Source organism: Pollicipes pollicipes, unplaced genomic scaffold (genome assembly GCF_011947565.3).
Source record: "Pollicipes pollicipes isolate AB1234 unplaced genomic scaffold, Ppol_2.1 Scaffold_7261;HRSCAF=8764_pilon_pilon_pilon, whole genome shotgun sequence".
Taxonomy (NCBI): Eukaryota; Metazoa; Arthropoda; class Thecostraca; order Pollicipedomorpha; family Pollicipedidae; genus Pollicipes; species Pollicipes pollicipes.
In genome coordinates, this window is record NW_023597054.1 from 25,406,579 (window position 1) to 25,426,445 (window position 19,867).

Below are 19,867 nucleotides of genomic sequence, written 5' to 3' on the forward strand. Positions count from 1 at the left end.
CGGGCGTCATTGTCCGCGGTGGCGGCCGGCGTTTCACCCGGACCCGGCGGGGCCGCGGGCTCCGGCTGGCCGGCCGCCGTGCCCGCCGGCTCCCCAGCTGACCGGCCGGGGTCGGGGCGCCGTCGCGCCGGCCGAACCCGGCTCTGTTGCACGACCGGCCGCCATCTTGCCGCGCCGGGTGAACGACACGGCGTGCGAGTCCGCCCCGTCATGGGTTCGCCCGCCCGTGCCGCTCCGGGCCACCGAAACCGTCCCCGAGCGGAGGCAGAGGGCTCGGTCGCCGGCGAAACGCAGCGCTCGGCGCGGCTTCCCGCGCAGAAATCGCCACTTGTTTTCACTTTTGTTTGTGCGCGCGCGCGCCGGTGTGTGTTTTGACTTGGCGTCGGCCTGCCGGCGGCGCTCGGTGCGTCAGCTCGGTTGCGCCGCCGGCGCTGGTTAAGCAGCCGATGGCCATTTGTCGGGCGCGATCAGTCATCGCCGCCTGTCATTAGCCGGCGAGCGTGTCGCGTGTCGGTTACCCGCCATTTTCCGCGGCGCTCGGCGGCGGCCCGCCACCGTCGGCCAAGGGGGCGCGGGAACGCCCGACCGAAAGTGCAAATACGCTTGGGAAGGGTGGAGCTATTTGGACAGTGGAAGGGGTTAACGCGCCGAGCCGGCTTGATGGGGCCGACAGCCGACGCCGCGTGGGATGCCTTTGTCCGTGGCGGCGGAGCGCCAGTCTTTGACCTCCGGTCACGCCCTCGCAAAGCCTCGCGGCGCGGAATCGACGCAATTTTCTTCATGGTCGATGCGGCGACAAAGCGGCATCCGTAACGCCATTCTCGGCGCCGGCGAGCGGTGCCGGGCGGCCGACAAGTGCAGAGCGTTGGCCCCAACGGCGCCGCTGCAGCGGTCCAGTCGAGGCTCGCGCACAATGGCGCTCACGCCGGTAAAAATGGCAGATGGGCTCGACCGATTAACCGCGCAGAAGCCGCGTCACGTCTTGGCTACCGCCAGCGTTACCCCGCGCACCGGGCCTGCACTTTTGCGGGCATCGCGCCCTCCGCCGAAAAAAGTGCCAGACACATAACTCAACAAACGCGCGGGCGTCAATAACTTATGACTGCGGGCCGGCCGACCAACACTTTACCGCCGCGTTTTTGCGCGGCCCGCCGGCGATACCATTCATTTGGGGCTGGGCGGCCGTCCGAAGCCATGAAGCCGGGCAAATAAAGCCCCAGTAAAAACACGTGAGGCGTGGCGTCTTCTTCTCCTTCTTGCCGCCGCGGTCGCCGGCAACGGAGCGTGCTTCCTACGCTCACCGGCCGCCGACGCCGTCACAGCGCGTGCGCGGCGCGCCGCGGACCTCGCCTTCTGCGGACATCTCTGGCGCGGGCGGGTCCGAGATGTCTCGGAGCACCACTTCCGAGTGCCGTTTTTCTCCCGCCGGTCGGCCGGCACCGGCCATTGCCCAGGCGCACCGAAAACCGGCCAGGCGAGACCAACAATGTAAACTAACCCGGAACAGCGGCGCTGAGACGAGCGCGCCGTAAACGTCCGCGTCGCACCGAGAGCGCCGCCGCGGGCTGGACCCGATACCGCTCTCCGCGCCGGCCGATGCTAATGGCAACGACGAGCTCTCGGCCACCGCTGCCGGCTGCTAATGGACGCGTGTAATTACGCGTCCATCGGATATGGGGCGGTTTTTGTCCGCGGCTGCCGCGCGCTCTGTCCCGGGTAACGACCCCGGCAAGAGGCACCCGGAACCGCCGCCGCCGCCGCCGCCGCCGCCAGGAATTCTCGGCGTCATCCACCGGCGCTGGCGCCGCTCACGCACAGCGCACTCCGTCATCAGCGCCGCTGACGCGGCCCGTTTTTGCGCGCGGTTCGCCCCGAACGGCGGCGGCACGCAGCGGCGCGTCGTTTATGGCGTCAACGGCGGCGCGGGGTGCAGTTTGCGCGCCAGGGTGTTCTCATGGCGCGACGGCGGACGAGCGGGCTGTTCGGCGAGCGCGTCCAGGCGCGGCCAAACGGGGAGACGTGCTCAGCGGGCGCGGCGGACGCCGTCAGCCGGCCGCTGACGAATGGTCGCGATCCGCCGGGCGGCGGCGGTGGAGGCTTTTCTCGGGCCGCTGCCCGGGCAGATTAGGCCGCCTCGTCGAGAAATGGCCGCCGCCGGCTGCCTGCCGCTCGCCCGGTCGGCACGCGCGGCCGTTCGCCCCTGCGCCTCTCACACGTGCCGCCTCGTGCCCACAGATATTGACGAGTGCGAGAAGCCTGACGCGTGCGGAGCCAACGCCCTCTGCCAGAACTACCCCGGCAACTTTACCTGCACCTGTCCCGAGGGCTACGTGGGCAGCGCCTATGACGGGGTGAGTACGACTTTCCCACTAATTTCACAGTCGGAGCCACGGTCTTTCACGCCGGCTCCGGCCCTTTCAGAGCCGTGTCGCGGTTTAATTGGCGTGTCGGCGCGGTGCAGGTCGGGGCGGTCAGCCCTCCGCATCGGCGAACCCCCTTCCGGCGGGCGTCACGGCAAACGTGACTGAGTGTCAGCTCCTCCCGAAGTGCCAGACGAGATCAACGGGCACTGCAGGCTCGCCCGGCCGCCTCCCGTTCGGCTTCGGTGCATTCCGGCGTCGCAGTGGCCGTGAACGACCATAAAAACTGGGTTTCACTGCGAGAAAAACGTTATCGGCCATAGCTGGGCTTGACTTATTGCATGCGGCCGAGAAGCAGCCGGTGCCGGAGCTGACACGCCGGCCGTCGGTGGGCGTCCCCACCGGCGCCCGCCCGCTCTGGGAGCCAGCCAGGTCACACGTGAATGTCACGCGCGCACCTCCTGCAGGCTCGAAACCCAACCGAGGTGTTCTCACGCCTCGGGCCGGTCGCTTTGACTGGGCGGAAAGGCAACGTCCGGAGGAGGAAATATATGCAGGTCAGGGTGGGAACTCACAGAGAAATGCCCGCCGCTCGAAATGCCGAAAGGCACCGCCACGTTCGCCTGCCGTTGAGTGGCTGGGCCTGGACCTGCGCTGCCGATCTCACTGACTCGTCCTGCCCTACACGACAGTGTGTCGACTACAACGAGTGCGACGAGCGGGGAATGTGCGGTCCGAACGCCCGCTGCCGCAACACGGCTGGCGGCCACGAGTGCTTGTGCGACGCCGGCTTCATCGGTGATCCGTACTCGCGCGCCGGGTGCCTCGACCTCAACGAGTGCACCAACGAGCCGTGCGGCGCTGGCGCGCTCTGCAAGAACACGCCCGGCAACTACACCTGCCTCTGCCCGCCCGGCTACCGCGGCGACCCGCTGGTGCAGTGTCAGGGTGAGTGGCCGCGCGCCGCGCCCGCCGTCCGCGATCGTTGTGCCTGTGATTAACCGGCGAAACGGTCCCGTAACTCGGAGACTAATGACACCCGGCCAGGGTCGGGGTCGGCCGCCGTGTAACAAGGCTTCTCCGTAACCCGCGCCGCGGGCGCGTCACCGGACGGGCCGCCGGTCGCCCCGCGTCCAGTTCACCCCGTGAGTGCGCTCGTACTGACCACTGGCAGGTGTGGTGCTGCATGCGTCACGGCGATGACACGTGTGGAATGTGACGGCATATCCCACTGACTACTGATGTCTCACCGCCCCGTCATGCACCTAACTCTAATGTACATACATGCGGTCCCAGATGTCGCCCCCTGCCCGGCTAACCCCTAACTTATGCGCCAAGACCGGGACGAGTGCCTGGAGGGCGCCGCCGGTCCCGAAGACGCGGCCGTCAACGCCAGCGCGCTGTGCGGCGCCGGCGCCATGTGCATGAACACGCTCGGGAGCTTCAAGTGCGCGTGTCCGCCCGGGTACACGGGCGACGCGGCGGCGGCCTGCTCGGACGTCAACGAGTGCGGCCGCCCGATGACGTGCGGCATCAACGCCGCCTGCCGGAACGAGCCGGGCGGCTTCGCCTGCTTCTGCCCGGAGGGCTTCACCGGCGACGGTCGCGTCGTCTGCGAGAGTTAGTGACGTCACGGCGCGCCTGGCGCTCCCGTCTTCCGGCGCCTGTCGCTCCTGCGAGGTCACGCCGGGCCACCGCCGGTGTCGCCGGCCGTGACCCGCCCGCCGCCGCCGGGCCCTTCGCGCGCTCTGTTAGCTAGCGTAGTAGAAATCTTCCGGCGACTGTTTTGCAGCTCCGAGACGCCCGGCGCCAGCTGACTGCCAAGCCAGCTGAGCTGTCGGCGGCGACTGCAAGACGCTGCGGGCGTCCGGCACTCCCACGCCGGCTAATTGGCCCGACTTTCTCCGTGCGAGTCGCTTGCCAGGCGCCTGCTCTTGTCCCGCTCTGCCTGCCGAGAGGCGACGACCTCGCAACTCGGCCGCCTGGCTTTGTTCGCGAGAGTGCAGCACTGGAATGCCCCGCCCGCGGAGGGTGCACGGACGGAGCGGAGCAGCGACCGCCGACGGGCGCCCGACCTCTGACCTTCCGACGCGCCCGCTCGGCGCCGCTTCTCTGTCCGCCTCAGCGAGCTAGCGTCTAGATGTCCGCCGTTCATGATGCATGTCGTTAATTAAAGTATCTAGCCATTACGTTATTAGGCTGTGGTGTGGTCGTCAGTCTCAGCGAGCGTCCTCCGCGGGCTAGCCTGCGGCGCAATTGGATGACGAGAGACGAGCAGCTGCCACGTTTGAAAGCGATTAACCAATCAGAGCACAGCAGAACGGCCAGTAACGCGATCCGTTTTGCAGACGTCGACGAATGCTCCAAGAACCCCTGCGGAAGCAACGCTCGGTGCATTGACACCGTAGGCAGTTACACGTGCCAGTGCCTGCCCGACTATACCGGAGACCCTTACAAGGGCTGCACGGGTAAGCGTGACAGCGGAACGGACAGGGCAGGCCATGCCCAGTGCCGCGGTTTGCAGCGAACCGCAGCCATCTGCCGTCACGGGATGCTCTTGCGCGAAATGAGAGTGCTTCGATTTGAATTAACCATAACTGTTTAAAACTAGCTGGCCATCAAGTGTCATTGTCCCCTGTAAATTGGCTCCACCTCGTTTAAATTGACGTCGACCTGAGTGGCCTCGTGGACGTTTGGCCCGGCGCGTCTGAGCCGGCGGTCACGACTGGTGGGCGCCGGTCGCAGACGCCGGGCGCTTAGTCGACGAACTCGGGTCCGGCCGGAACGTGTCCGTTCGGACCGGTTGGTCCTGGTCCTGACCAGCAGGTCCGCGGCGCCGATCGGTCCGGCGATACCGGCTCGCTCGGCTCCGAGAGAAATCGAGCCGGCCTGCCAGTCAAGTATGACGGCCGACCGCCATGCGCCTCCCGGCCCCCAAAATTGAAAACGCCCCGGCGAGGGCAGCCGTGGCGCCTCACGCCCGCCGCGCCACATTCAGTGCCAATCACTCACGCGCCGCCGCGTCGCACGGCACGGCGGCATCGCCATGCAACCGTCAGTGGCCGGCGGGCGTGGGCGCGCGCCGGCGCGCCGAGGGCGGCCGCGGTGCCGGCCCGTTCCTGGCGTCCACCCGTCCCCAATTGGCGCGCGCCCGAGCCGCGCGGCCGCCTCCGCCGGCCGGAAAGTGACGCCCCTTTCCTTGCAGACATCAACGAATGCGTCGTGTACGGAAAGCCGTGCGGTGACTACGCCATCTGCAAGAACACCGTGCCGGGCTACTCGTGCCGCTGCCCGCAGGGCTACCAGGCCAACCCGACGCCGGCGGTGGCGTGCGAGCAGGTGGGCGCCGCTGGGCTAACGGCTCTGCCCGTGCGGTCCGATGTTATCGCCGCGATGACCGCGGCGGGGTGACGCGAGAAGGTCAGGTGTCCGGCGCCGCGTGTGTTGGGTCAGCGGGCGGTAACTCGCGGCAGGGAAGGGGAGGGCGCGGCTGGTGCGACCTGCAAGGTCAGGTGTCAGGTCGGCGGAGTGCAGCTCGCATTCAGAGGAGGGCGTGGTCAGTCGACGAAAGAAGGCCAGGCGTATCTGAGGGACCGTCCGTCATGGTGGACCTGATCGAGTGGAAGGATTGGTAACTGGGTGTTAAGTAAGTGGTCGGATGGGTTAGGGCTACCGCTTCCGTACCTCTAGATACAGAGGGGAGACTGTGGCGCAGTAGCTGTACTGCGCGTCTGGGAAACCGGAGGTACTAGGTTCAATTCCCTCACGCTGGCTGCCAAGATGAGAGGCAGGCGACTCCACATGGCCACAGCCGCTACGTGCACCATAAAGCCCCAGCGACACACCCAGGATAGACGGGATCAATGTAGCGGTTCCACGGATGGAATAATTGTTCGGATGAATGTCGTCCTCGTCTGGTGTCCGAACAATTATTCCATCCGAGACACTAATTCCACGTCTCAATCCTTTCGCAAAACTGTAACGGTACCACCTGGCCGACAAAAGTCAGTCTTTTTTGGCGGTTTGTACGTTGTCGACGCGGGCATCTCTAGAGCCATTTGTGGTCTGAATGGCCTCCGGCTGCTGCTGACTCACGACAGCAATTTAACTAGCTCCGAATGGGGGTGTAAAAAAGGAGACGGGCGCCTGACTTCAGAGTGACAGATCAGGCCATTTTGGGTGCTGGTCCTTAACGATATGCTGGGGCAAATAAGCCTGCGAGCCTGTCGCGATGGGCGCTGGCTCCTCCGATTTAAGTCCTGGCGGTCGCTGATGTCCTCGCTCCTCCTGACGGTCGCTGACGTCCTCGCTCCTCCCACCTCAGGTGGACGTGAAAATCCTCTGCCAATCGAACTTCGACTGCGTCAACAACGCCGAGTGCAAGGAGGGCCAATGCTTCTGCAAGAGCGGCTTCCAGGAGCGCGGCACCACCTGCGTCGACGTGGACGAGTGCGCCAAGAACCCGTGCGGCGCCAACTCGCACTGCGTCAACCTGCCCGGCAGCTACCGCTGCGAGTGCGACGCCGGGTTCGTCGGCAACCCGCCGAACACGCCCTGCCGCGGTAAGTCGGCCGACCCTGACCCGGCCCGTCCGCAGATATGGCCGCGCCGACAGCACGAGCTTTCACGGCGCAGCGCCCGTGCGCCTCTGCGCCTGGTAACTGCGCCGCGCCGCTAATGGTGCAGTAGACAGATTCAGCTGTCAGGGAACATCTCAGCTGCTGCGAAGGAGCGGCGCCGTCTGCCACGTCATGACGTCATCAGCTGTCATTTCGTTCGACGGTACCGACTGTCTCACGAGGACGCCGCTGTCACACTGTGAAGTCATCGTCGGGCATGTCATGCCGTCGCCTTCTGTCATGCCGCACGACAGTACCATCTGTCATGTCGAAACGTCACCTTCTGCCACGTCACATTGCGTGACATGACGTGGCTCGTGACCCGTGTACGGGAGGCGGGACGCGGGCGAGCGGGAGGGCGGGGGCGGCAGCCGACTGGGGCGTGTGCCGGTCACTCGGGCGCCCGCTCTGGGCGCGGCGGCCAGTGAAAGTCGGTCGACCGGCGCGCGGCCGCCGCCGACACACTGGTCCAGAAAGAGCGGCGCGCGCCGCCTCCATGCCGGCGGTGACCCTGACCGGCACGGCCCCGCGGGCACCCAGCTGACCCGGCCGGCCGCCCGCAGACGAGGACGAGTGCGCGACAGAGCCGCCCCCCTGCGGCCGCCGCGCGCTCTGTACTAACACGCTGGGCGGGTACCGGTGCGAGTGTTCGCCCCCGCTGCGGGGCGACCCGCTCGTGGCCTGCTTCTGTGAGTGGCGCGTCACGACAGTCACGGCCGGCTCACGGCCAACTCACGGCACGCACCGGGGAGAGGCGGCGAATCACGAATCACGAACGAGTCAGATCGGACGATCGATGGTGACGCTTCTTCTGACGGACGCTGGCGGGCCTCGTCTGTAAAAACCGCTTCTTCGACGGCTCTTGCCTTCTCCTGTCAAGCGTGTGTAATTCCATACGACGCGGACGGGCTGTTTGAAATGACGCGCGCGTGCCGCCGATGAGCGGCGGGAATGCGGCCGAACCTCAGTCGCGTCACAACTTGGCTGCCGGTGGTGGGCTCCTAATGCAACCTGTCTAAACAAGTGAGCAGTAGCCTTGAGGTTGAATGTCGCGGACGTGTTTAAACTGATGTTTGCTATTTATACCCCGGAGGTGATAAACTTCAGCGATAAACTATCGTACTTTGGCAGCTTCGTGCCACCTAATCCGCGCGGACGGGATGTTTTCACTCGGCGCAGGGCGGTGCAAATCCGCATAGCCGAAAACAAAGTCCGCTTGGCTCCAGATTACGCACACCAGCCGGGCGTCGAGTGTAAACAACGCGAGCCGCGCTGCTTCGCGACCTCACTGAACCTGCTGACCCTGACGAGCATTTTGACCTTGACGGTACTTACCAGACCTGACCTGACCTGACCGGACGGCAAACCTCTTGCAGTACGAGACGCTAGGTGCGCTTGTGACAGCGTGCCTTGGAAGGCCATTCCTGTTGAATCCAGAGGTCGGATGTACGACCGTGGTAAGATATGCCTTCTACAGATCTATCTCTCGTTTTCTCTTGAGACTCTTCAATTTCGCTGGACGCCATGACGTTAGTTACGGACCGGCTGGGTCCAATCTCTTCTGTCCGGTTGGCCGCCCTTTCTTGTCATATCGACTCTCGAAATCTCCGCTCTTTTTCGGAGAAGCCTCACTTGCTGGCCCTTCTGCTGCATATCGTCAAATCTAAGTGTCATCGTCTGTGGAGGCAGCCTGACAACCTCTGACACAACTCTTGGGACTTTCTCTGGCGCACATGTGACGCTTCCGACCGCGCCGATCCATCCCCAGTTGTCACAACGCCTGTACGAACACCTGCCCCGTGCAGGCAACAGCACATCACGTGACACCCACCGGAACCGGGGCACCCTCACGCGGCGATAGGCCCCGGACTGTGCGAGTTAATCGCGAGCCCCTGATCGGGTGCGAGCGTGGCTCCGCACGCATGCGCCACGTACCGTCCGTGCCGGCACCGGATCAGACAAACGAGCACGGCAGCGGTCCTGATTGCTGGCGGTGTAGTGCACAGCCCCCAGCGGAACGCACAGACCGCGCGCGCACTCGTCACATCTCGAGTAGCCGGAATGCATACACACCGTATTCGTAACTCACCTGTAGCTAGACAGCACGGAAATTAGTTGTTGTTAAACCAGGTATTAGTCTTACGCATAAATACGATGACATATCAACATAAATAATCAATTGACAAACGTTAAACAGTCACCCGCTGACAGACTGCTAACACATCCTCACCTCCATTACGTCATGGACCCCTCCCCTGACCTGACCTGACCTGACCTGGCCCGACCCGCAGCACCCTGCGACGGCATGGAGTGCGGCCCGCATGCCAAGTGCAAACCGGATGGTCTGGAGGCGCTCTGCATCTGCGACGACGGCTGGACCTACGACCCGGTCAACGTCAAGGCCGGCTGCGTCGGTGAGTGACCTCAAGCGGCCTCGGGCGTTAGCCGCGCCCATGACGCCCAGAAGCGTCATGGGCGCGGCGGAGCCCACAGAACGATGAGATGAAGGTCGCATCGAGTGATGTGATCGTTCGCGCCTTACCGCGTTTTCAGATGACTGCCTGGAATGTCCGTGTCTTTGTTCTTGGTTCGAGGCCGTCGCAGTGAAACGGAGGGAATACCACCTGGTTTCGCTGTCAGACGCTGGTTCTGTGGCCTTTCCACCTCCACCTTTTGCTGACGTCACAGGCGCAGTTACGAATCTGGGCCATGTGACCGGCACTTTAAAAACCGATCCTTCGAATTCCGTTGCACGGCACATGGCAAAAAGGTGATCTCATGCTAATGGCAGACCTCTATCAATGCCTTTTTAAGTTTCACAGCAAAAACCTTCCAAGAGCAATGCCAATTAGAGGCTATTCAGATCCGCCACGTCGTTGTCGTACGAGGTCGAGTCGCGCTTCACTGCGTGTATACGGTTGCGGTTTATGTGTGTCCGCAGACGTGAACGAGTGCGACCCTCTGCTGGGCCCGGCGGGCATGTGCGGAGAGGGAGCGCTCTGCACCAACACGGCCGGCAGCTACAGCTGCGCGTGCAAACCCGGCTACTCGGGCAACCCGCAAGTCAAATGCATGGGTGAGTCATGAGTCATGAGTCATACGGACGTATCTTGTTCCGGGATTCGAATATTCGTGTTGGATTTTGTACGGTTGCTTAAGGCTTTCAAGGCGTGTTTGCGTGTTGCGAGATCAAAGAAAAAGCAGGGTTCAGAAAGAAGAGTATGTTGCGCCACGGCCCGGCCTCGCCACGCCATGATGAGTGCGGCCGCACGGGACGGCGAGTCTCTTCGCCACTGTCTCCGCCACAGTCTGACGTTTGGATTGTCCCGCGGCCGCGAATGCTCTCATTAACAACTGTATTGACGCTTTATAAAGCCTGTTGTCCTTGAGAATCGCCGATTCCGGCACGTTTCATATTGTTCTCGCCGGAGAACCTTTGTCGAACAATGCCGTCCGGCCGGAGCCAATTTCTATGCGTATCTTTCGTGGTCTTTGAACCGTACCGATTAACTTGAAAAGCCGGGACGGTCGCGACCACCAGCACGCTGACTGTCAGATGGTCCAGCACGCTCATGGTCCAGTTATCGCATTGCGGCCTGCGGTGTCCGTCGTGCCCATTATTGCACAGCTTCCAGCCCTTAAGCCCATTTCAAGGTGATGCAGGATTTTTGCACGAGCCCGGCTGGCTCGCCGGCGCTAGACGGAGCCGGGTGGCGCCGCCAGATTCATCCCCTGGTGGTTCTGGCACAAACCGGTCCGTTACCAAGGTCGAGAGGCAGGATCGGGCCGATAAAAAGTGAAATGATCTCTGCCATGCCCCTGAACGCTGAGCAGCAACGCCGTTCGTTCTCACCACGCTCGCTTGCGGACGTAGTCTGTCCGCAGCGAAGTCGAGCATACTGCGCATGCCGAACCATGTGCACCTTTCGCTGTCCGTCACCGCCTGGGTAACCGTCTCCCCCCCCCCCCTACCCCGCAGACATTGACGAGTGCCGAAGGCCGGGCGCCTGCGGCACGGGTGCCATCTGCGACAACACGCCCGGCTCCTACCAGTGCTCTTGCCCCGAGGGCACTGAGCCGGCGCCGGACGCGCAGACCCTCTGCGTGGCGCTCATCACGTGCGGCGGCGACGACGAGTGCCCCGGCAACGCCATGTGCGACGCGGTTGGCCAGTGCCTGTGCCCGGAGCCCAACGTCGGCAACGACTGCAGGCGTGAGTGCCCGGACCGGGCGGAGTGACGTCGGCGGTACCGTTACGGAGCGGTCGTCGGGCCGCCCGAACCCTGCCATGGGCGGCTTCTGGTCGCGGAATGTGGGCTGAGACCGATAAGAAGGTTGTTTTATTGACCGTTTTTCGTTGGTGGTTGCCGCGCCGATGACGCCCTTTTTGACTCACCGGCGCTGTTGACATTTTCGGGAATGATATATGACCCTGCCGCGGGCGAGACCCGCTGACCGCCCATCTCCGCCCCCAGATCCGTGCGAGGACGTGTTCTGCGGCCCCAACGCCGAGTGCATGCTGATCAACGGCCGACCCAAGTGCATGTGCGCCTCGGGCTTCACGGGCGGCGCGCTGTCGGGCTGCGTCGACATCGACGAGTGCGCCGCCTCGCCCTGCGCGCCGGGCGCCGTCTGCCGCGACGAGCGGGGCGGTTTCGTCTGCGAGTGCCCGAGCGGTGCCGAGGGCGACCCCTATCGGCAGGGCTGCCGCGAGCTCAAGGAGGCCGGCTGCGGACCCGACCAGCCCTGCCCGGCCAACGAGGAGTGCGTGCGTGACGACGGCGCCGCCGCCGACGTGTGCGTCTGCATGCGCGGCTACCGGCGCGACGGCGCCTTCGGCCGCTGCGTCGACATCGACGAGTGCACGGAGGATGCGGCGAGCGCGGCGCGCGTCTGCGGCGCCAATGCTATCTGCACCAACAAGCCGGGCACATACGACTGCAGTTGCCCGCCCGGCTTCGCCGGGAACGCCTTCTCCGGATGCGAGACGCGTGAGTGTGACTTTCGGACGGCGTCCGGGTGACGGGTTCGAAGAGAGGCGTGATAGAGGGAGCACTGGGACGCTCGGAGCAAGAGGCAGAAGCTGAAGGGATCGTCAGATGTTGCGGAACTGCGATTGTCACATTGTTTTAGATTGTTGGGCATTCCATCATCACGACTGACGTGTCTTTTGGCGGCCGCTGTAATCGTAGAGATCGTCGATAGTTAAATGTCAAAGCAGCCAAACCACCAGCCGCACTTCGTAACCGGTTTTGCGGGTACACCCCGCCATGCCCAGGCTCCTGTGACCTGACCTCGCACGCACCCCGTCGGCAGAGTCGTGCTCTGGCTCCGAGTGTGGCTGCCTGCCGCCCTTCAAGCTGACAGGAGGGGTGTGCGCCCTCGGCCGCTGCTCGGGCTCCACGGGCTGCGACCCGGGCGCCCGCTGCGTGCCGCTCGGCCGCCAGAGCTACTGCGTCTGCGACCAGGGCCACGTCGCTCAGCCGGACGGCACCTGCAGGGGTGAGTCAGCCGGCTGGGCGGCGCCGACAGCGCCCGAGAGCGGGCGGACGGGGCCCGCAGATGACTCCGCTGATGTGACGACCTGCCGCCTCGTTGCGTCAGTGTTACGTCGTCGTGCTGCGGCTGCAAGGTGCAGTGTGCAGGGTCTTCCACTGAATAATGTTCGCCGTCGTAATGAATAATTCACAGCTGAAGCCGGCTCTGTATAGCGTTATGTGGGAGTCCAACCGAATCTCAGGGGCATTAACGGGGTGCTAGTTTACTGCATCGCCATCTTGCTGACTAGACCCACTGTGCAAACGTTGCCCATCCCACCCGTCTGAGCCGCTGACTGACAGTCCCCTCCCCTCTCCCCTTCAGACGTCGACGAGTGCTCTGAGCCGACCCAGGACGGCCGGCCGGTCTGCGGCATCGGCGCCGACTGCGTCAACCTGGTGGGCTCGTTCGAGTGCGCCTGTCCCGAAGGCAGCTCCGGCAACCCGTACACTGGCTGCGTGGCCAACAAGGTGCAGTGCTCCAGGGACAGCGACTGCGGCCAGAACGAGAAGTGCGTGCAGCCGGGCCAGTGCGTGTGCCCGCCACCCTATTACTCCGACACCGAGGACGGCAACAAGTGCAAGAGTGAGTATCGCTCAGTGTCAAGGGACGGGCGTCTGGCTGTCTTTGCCGTCACACTTGCACGCCTCCTCTTCAGTGTTCTGTGGTAGTGTTGTGTCCTCATCGCAAGCTGGGTGAACCCAATTCACACGCTCAAATTATTTGTAGTTTCTGTGTGTTGTGGCTGAGAACGTACGTGTTTTCCCGTGTCGTGCCCGGAAACGTACGTGTTTTCTCGTCTTGTGCTGAGCGCACATTGCCCGAACCACGGCCGTCTCCCTTGTGTTGGCACGCGTCTCCCGTGCCGCGGCAGGCCCGTGCAAGCGGTTCCCGTGCGGCGTGAACGCCCGCTGCACCCCGTCGGACCCGCCCAAGTGCCTCTGCGACGCCGGCTACTCGGGCAACCCGTACGAGGGCTGCCGCGACCAGGACGAGTGCCGCGACAGCCCGTGCGCGTCCGGCGCCAGCTGCATCAACGAGAAGGGCAACTTCAAGTGCATCTGCCCGGCCGGCACCAAGGGCGACCCGTTCGTGGCCGGATGCACAGGCAGCGCCACCGGCTGCGCCTCGGACAACGACTGCGACGGCACGATGGCCTGCACGGACGGCCAGTGCCGCAACCCGTGCGAGCAGCTGCCGTGCGGCGCCAACGCCGTCTGCGAGCCGGAGGGCCATGCCGCCTGGTGCCGCTGCCTACCCGGCTTCAGCGAGGCTGCCGACACCGGCGACTGTGTCTCAGGTAGGTGGCGCTGCCGGCGGCAAGTAATCCGGGTAATGGGTGCAGTGCCGGAGTTCGTAGTCGTCATGGAGTGGTGGCGCCCATTTAGTTGGATTTATAGCTATCAGTGACACGTGCCTGCACTCATCGAAAAAGAACAGTCCATACCGAGGTAGTTCCACCTCATGGTACTGCACGCAACGGGGATTAAATAAGCAAATTAACTGCTGATTTCCTCATCCGTGCTACCTGCACAAAGCTCAGCTCTACCGTAACGTAACGTCACGCCGGGTCATCGGCATCACATATCGGCAGCATGCTCCACCGCACTCCGCGCAAGCACTCGCCGTTAATTGTCGTGTCTTTCCCGCGGCCGCAGAGTGTGACGGCTACCTGTGCGGCGACAACGCCGAGTGCTTGGTCTCCGCCGACGGGCCGACCTGCAAGTGCCTGGAGGGCTACAACGGCAACCCGTTCCCGGGCGGCACCTGCTCGCCGGACGTCTGCAGTCCGCAGAGTCCGTGCCAGGGCTCGGAGGTGTGCGTCTCGTCCCGCTGTAAGGTGCGCTGCGAGGGCGTCACCTGCGGCATCGGCGCCAAGTGCGACAAGAACACCAACAGGTGCACCTGCCTGCCCTTCCACGTCGGCAACCCGGACCTGCTCTGCGTGCCACGTGAGTGCTGGCGTGACGCCGCTGAGGTGGCTCGGCACCTGGCCCTCCCGGTTTTAAGGGTCGATGAAAGAATAGCGCTTCTCGCGTTGCCACACGCAAGCAGAAGATCCGATAGTCCGCTTGATTGATTGAAGTGGTGGAGTTTAAACGTCGTCAGCTTTTCTAGCCACCATGATGGACGTATAGCTCTTGACATGCCCTCAGTGGCCCTGCAATCGCGATTTTCTTGGTCGAACTCCCAGACGTGACCTCTAACCTGGCCTCTGCCTCTCCAGCCACGCTGCCGCCCGTCTGCGAACCGTCCTGCGCCAAGAACGCCCACTGCGAGTACGGCCAGCCCAACAAGTGCGTCTGCAACCGCGGCACATCGGGCAACCCGTACGAGGGCTGCGGCTCGTCGGCGCGCACGTGCAGCACGGCCTCGTGCGGCACGGGCGCCACGTGCAAGGAGGGCAGCGGCCGGGTGGACTGCGTGTGCCCGGCCGGCTACCGCGGCAACCCGTACGTCGAGTGCACCGACGTCGACGAGTGCATGGGCAACTCGTGCGGCATGAACGCACTCTGCATCAACACGCCGGGCTCGTACGACTGCCGCTGCCAGCAGGGCTTCCAGGGCAACCCGTTCCTGATGTGCATGCCGCCCAGCCCGGCAGAGGCCAGCTGCGAGAGCAACCCCGACAGCTGCCAGTGCTCTGCCAACAGCCCGTGTCCCGCCGGGTGAGTCGACGACGCGCAAACACCGTCCAGCAGGCGGCGTTTTGGTTCTTCATAAGGCTGACACCGTGACGTTTCTGATAGGGCGGCGTCCATGCTTTGAATGTTTTCCGCGGCAACATTTGTCGTATCGGTAAGCGTTGCCGTTTGATGTTGTTCATGTCCTTTGAATGAATGTTCGGTCTTGGTGTGAGTAGATCGATGCAGCATTTTGGTCAGGTATGTAGCAGCTTAAGGACGATCTTCACGCCTGCTCCTGTTGGAAAAGCGAGCCTTCAAGCTGTCACATCACGTACCACATGGAGATGACAATGCTTTCTCTGCGTGTGCCCCGCCTGCACGCCGGGCCGTGACTGGAACGCCCTCTCGCCGCCACAGGTATGACTGCCGGAAGAGCAAGTGCGTGAACCTGTGTGCCGGGGTGGCGTGCGGACCGAACGCCGTCTGCAGCGGCGGCAAGTGCTCATGCCGCGCCGGCTACGAGGGCGACGCGTCCGATCCCAAGGTGGGCTGCTCCACCGGCGGCTGCCAGAACGACCTGTACTGCGGCGACGACCAGATTTGCCTGCCGTCGGCTGGTGGCCGACGCCAATGCGTCAGCGCCTGCTCCAAGCTCACCTGCGGCCCCAACGCCTTCTGCGTCACCGAGAACCACCGCTCCAGCTGTCTCTGCAAGGACGGCTTCCGAGGCGACCCGAGCAACCCGCGCGTCGGCTGCCAGCCAGCCACGCGCACCGACGAGTGCTCCACGTCCCGTGACTGCGGCAAGGACCGCCCCGTCTGCACGCTGGACGAGAGCGGCCGTAAGCAGTGCCTAAACCCGTGCGACACCTTCTTCTGCGACCAGAACGAGGAGTGCTCGGTGCGGCGCTCGCGGCCCGTCTGCCTCTGCCGCGACGGCTTCAAGAAGAACCCGCGCACCAACCGCTGCGAGAGCCCGGGCGTGCCCGAATGCGCCACCGCCGACGACTGCCCCGGCACGCACGCCTGCCTCGCCGACGCGCTCAACGTCAAGAAGTGCGTGTCCGTCTGCGACCGCACGCAGTGCTCACCCAACTCGCAGTGCGTGGCGGCGCAGCACCGCGCCACCTGTCGCTGCGTCGAGGGCTTCTACGGCAACCCCAACGACCGCGCCGGCTGCAAGCCGCTGTCGCGCAACTCGTGCTCCTCGGACGCCGAGTGTCCGGAGACGGAGGCGTGCCGCGCAGGCGACGGCGGCCGCCAGTGCCTAGCCGTCTGCTCCGGCCTGCGCTGCGGCCCCGGCGCCGTCTGCGTCGCCAACAACCACGTGGCGCAGTGCCAGTGCCCGCCGGGCAAGTACGTGGGCGCGCCGGCCGACCCGGAGGAGGGCTGCCGCGCCGTCGGCTGTCTCACCAACGGCGACTGCCTGGCCACGCAGGCCTGCAACCGGCTCGACTACCAGTGCTACGATGTGTGCCGCGACGCGTGCGGCGCGCACGCCGTCTGCCTGGCCGAGAACCACAACCCGGTCTGCTCGTGTCGGCCCGGCTACACGCCCAACCCGAGCGCCGAGACCGACTGCGCCGCCGTCGATCTGTGCGCGGCGCGCCCGTGCCACTCGTCGGCCAAGTGCGTCACCACGCCCGGCTCGTTCTCCTGCTTCTGCCCGCCGCGCCAGATCGGCGACCCGTACACCACCGGCTGCCACCCGGAGGGCGAGTGCCCTGGCGGCGAGGCCGACTGCCCGCCCGACTCGGTCTGCCTGCGCGGCCGCTGCGCCGACCCGTGCCAGGGCGCCTGCGGCAGCAACGCCCAGTGCAACGTGGTCGAGCGGCGCGCCCAGTGCAGCTGCCCAGCCGGCTTCCAGGGCAGCCCGGAGCCGGCGCAGGGCTGCGTGCGCACCGTCACCGGCTGCAGCAGCGACGCCCAGTGTCAGGACGACGTCTGCATCAGCGGCCAGTGCCGAGGTGAGTGGTGTCAGGCTCTAGTCCGGCCACGGCCTGCGACTGCGTCCTTGGCAGGCTGTGCACGTTGTCGCTGATTGCAGTACGTGACGCTAATGCAGATCCATCAGTGTAGCACTATATTTGGAGCCTCGACTTACTTAAGTACCCCCGTTTTCATCGCGCGACTTCCCGTTAATCCTGTGAGCCACGCAAATGCCCACCTAACATCATTCTTCCTCCATCTCACCATCAATCGTCGTGAACGCTGTCGCTGACGTCGGTGCGCCTCGTTCCAGCTGTGTGCTCCCGCACGAGCGAGTGCGCCAGCGGTGAGCGCTGCGTACGCAACCGCTGCATGCTGCCGTGCCTGTCGAGCACGCAGTGCGCCAGCGGTCAGACGTGCGACGACGGCTTCTGTGCGCTCGGCTGCCGCGCCAACGGCGACTGTCAGCCCGAACACGCCTGCGTCAACAACAAGTGCCAAGGTGGGTGGTCGCGGCGAAGCCGTGCTCGGTGTGTGGTGGGTTGGGAGCGGAACAAACATCCCAAAACACTCCATCTGATTCGGACTAACTGCGACGGTCGGAATCATGTTTCGCTGCTTCTTAGTTGACCTTCGTTGCCTTGCATTTTGACCGAATGTCAGTAACAATCGATGCGCCTTTCTGTTCGGGAACAACCATCGTCTCATCACGGTTAATGGCAAGCGGACGTGTTCGTTTCAGACCCCTGCAAGCGCGACGGCTCGTGCGGCGTGAACGCCCTCTGCACCGTAAAGGAGCACCGTCCGCAGTGCGCCTGCCCGGCCGGCTTCACGCCGAACCCGACGCCGCAGCAGGGCTGCACGCGAACGCCGACCGTCTGCGCGGGCGACGACGATGCCTGCCCGGACAAGATGCGCTGCCGCGATGGCAGCTGTCGCCACGGCTGCCGCGGTAGCGCCGACTGCGCGCAGGGCGAGCGCTGCACCAACTTCGTGTGCGCCACCGTCTGCTACCAGGACAACAACTGCCTGTACGGCGAGGTGTGCGTGGACGGCACGTGCCGGCTGGGCTGCCGCTCGGCCGCCGACTGCGCCTCCGGCCAGGCCTGCGACGGCGGGCAGTGCGCCTGCGCGCCCGGCTACGTCGCCGACGACGACGGCTGCGAGGACGCCGACGAGTGCGAGAACCGGCCCTGCCACCCGACCGCCACCTGCATCAACCAGCCCGGCTCGTTTAAGTGCGTCTGCCCCGAGGGCACGGCCGGCAACCCGCTGACCAGCCCCGGCTGCGGCTCGCCGAGCGAGTGCTCCGCCAACGGCGACTGCGCCGGTAACCTGGCGTGCGCCAAGGACACGGTGGGCGGCCGGCGCTGCGCCGACCCGTGCCTGGACGCCACGTGCGGCGCCGGTGCCGAGTGCCGCGTGCTCGACCACAAGCCGGTGTGCCGGTGCCCGTCCGGCTACCAGGGCGACCCGACCGACCGCGCCGTCGGCTGCTTCCGGCCGCAGTGCAGCGTCGACAACGACTGCCCGGCCGACCGGCTCTGCGACAGCTTCCGCTGCGTCAACCCGTGCGACTTCGTTCGCTCGTGCGGCCGCGGCAGCTGCCAGGTGCAAGACCACCAGGCCGTCTGCTTCTGCAGCGCTGGCTTCGAGCAGGGCGCCGACGGGCTGTGCGTGGACGTGGACGAGTGCCGCGCCAGCCCGTGCCACCGCTCGGCTGAGTGCCGCAACGCGCTCGGCTCCTTCAGCTGCGTCTGCCCGCCCGGCACGGTCGGCGAGCCGGCCAGCCAGGGCTGCCGGCGCCCGGGCGACTGCGAGGCCGACTCCGACTGCCCCAGCTCCGCCGCCTGCCGGCTGGGCCGCTGCCAGAACCCGTGCGAGGCGGCCGCCGCCTGCGGCCCGGCCGCCGACTGCGTGACGGTGGCGCACCGGCCGCAGTGCAGCTGCCCGCCGCAGACGTCCGGCGACCCGCTCACCGGCTGCTCGCCGCTGGAGTGTGTCGACAGCGCCGACTGCGCCGCCGCCCAGACCTGCGTCCGCAACAAGTGCGTCGACCCGTGCGGCGCCTTCTCCGAGTGCGGCGCCAACGCCGACTGCAGCGTGGTCGACCACCAGTCGCTGTGCGCGTGCAGGCCTGGCTTCACCGGCGAGCCGCGCCTCGGCTGCACGCGCGTGCTGCGCTGCGGCGGCGACGAGCAGTGCCCACAGGGCCAGCGCTGCAGCGGCGGCGTCTGCTCCGAAGCGTGCGGCTCACCCCGCGACTGCCTGCAGGGCCAGCTCTGCCTGGAGGGCACGTGCCGACCCACGTGCAGCGCCGACGCGCAGTGTCCGCAGTACCACAGCTGCGTCAACCAGATCTGCGTGGAGGAGGTGCGCTGCCGCGCCGACACCGACTGCGGCGCGCAGGAGCGCTGCCGCGCCAACGCCTATGGCCAGGCCGAGTGCCAGGACGTGTGCAACGGGCTGGTGCTCTGCGGCAGGAACGCCGAGTGCGTGGCCAAGGACCGCCAGGTGGTGTGCGTCTGCAAGCAGGGCTTCCGCGGCGACCCGCAGGACGAGAAGACCGGCTGCCGGCCGATCGAGTGCGAGAGCAACACCGAATGCCAGCAGAACCAGATCTGCACGGACTACAAGTGTGTCGGTGAGTGGACCAACACTGGGCTGGAGGCAGGCTGAACTTCAGCCCCGCCAGTCCTTTACGCTCGGCTGCATACTGTGGTTGGCTTTCCGAGTCATGTTCATCTTGGCATTTTCCCAACGCAGTTGTTTGCATTATTTTGCGTCTGAAAAC

At 65.2% G+C, this 19,867-nt stretch overlaps 1 protein-coding gene across 1 annotated transcript in view; it reads left to right on the forward strand.

Annotated features, from left to right (window-relative positions):
* LOC119112033 (uncharacterized) overlaps positions 1–19,867 on the forward strand; it is a 144,467-nt gene that overhangs the window by 21,288 nt on the left and 103,312 nt on the right. Inside the window, 18 exon segments of the mRNA XM_037235993.1 lie at positions 2,236–2,351; positions 3,053–3,308; positions 4,709–4,828; positions 5,566–5,699; positions 6,685–6,922; positions 8,356–8,436; positions 9,271–9,393; positions 9,921–10,055; positions 10,959–11,192; positions 11,455–11,970; positions 12,296–12,481; positions 12,842–13,102; positions 13,392–13,817; positions 14,176–14,469; positions 14,745–15,186; positions 15,562–17,111; positions 17,387–17,575; positions 17,816–19,717. Coding sequence (XP_037091888.1) covers positions 2,236–2,351; positions 3,053–3,308; positions 4,709–4,828; positions 5,566–5,699; positions 6,685–6,922; positions 8,356–8,436; positions 9,271–9,393; positions 9,921–10,055; positions 10,959–11,192; positions 11,455–11,970; positions 12,296–12,481; positions 12,842–13,102; positions 13,392–13,817; positions 14,176–14,469; positions 14,745–15,186; positions 15,562–17,111; positions 17,387–17,575; positions 17,816–19,717 — 7,203 coding nt within the window.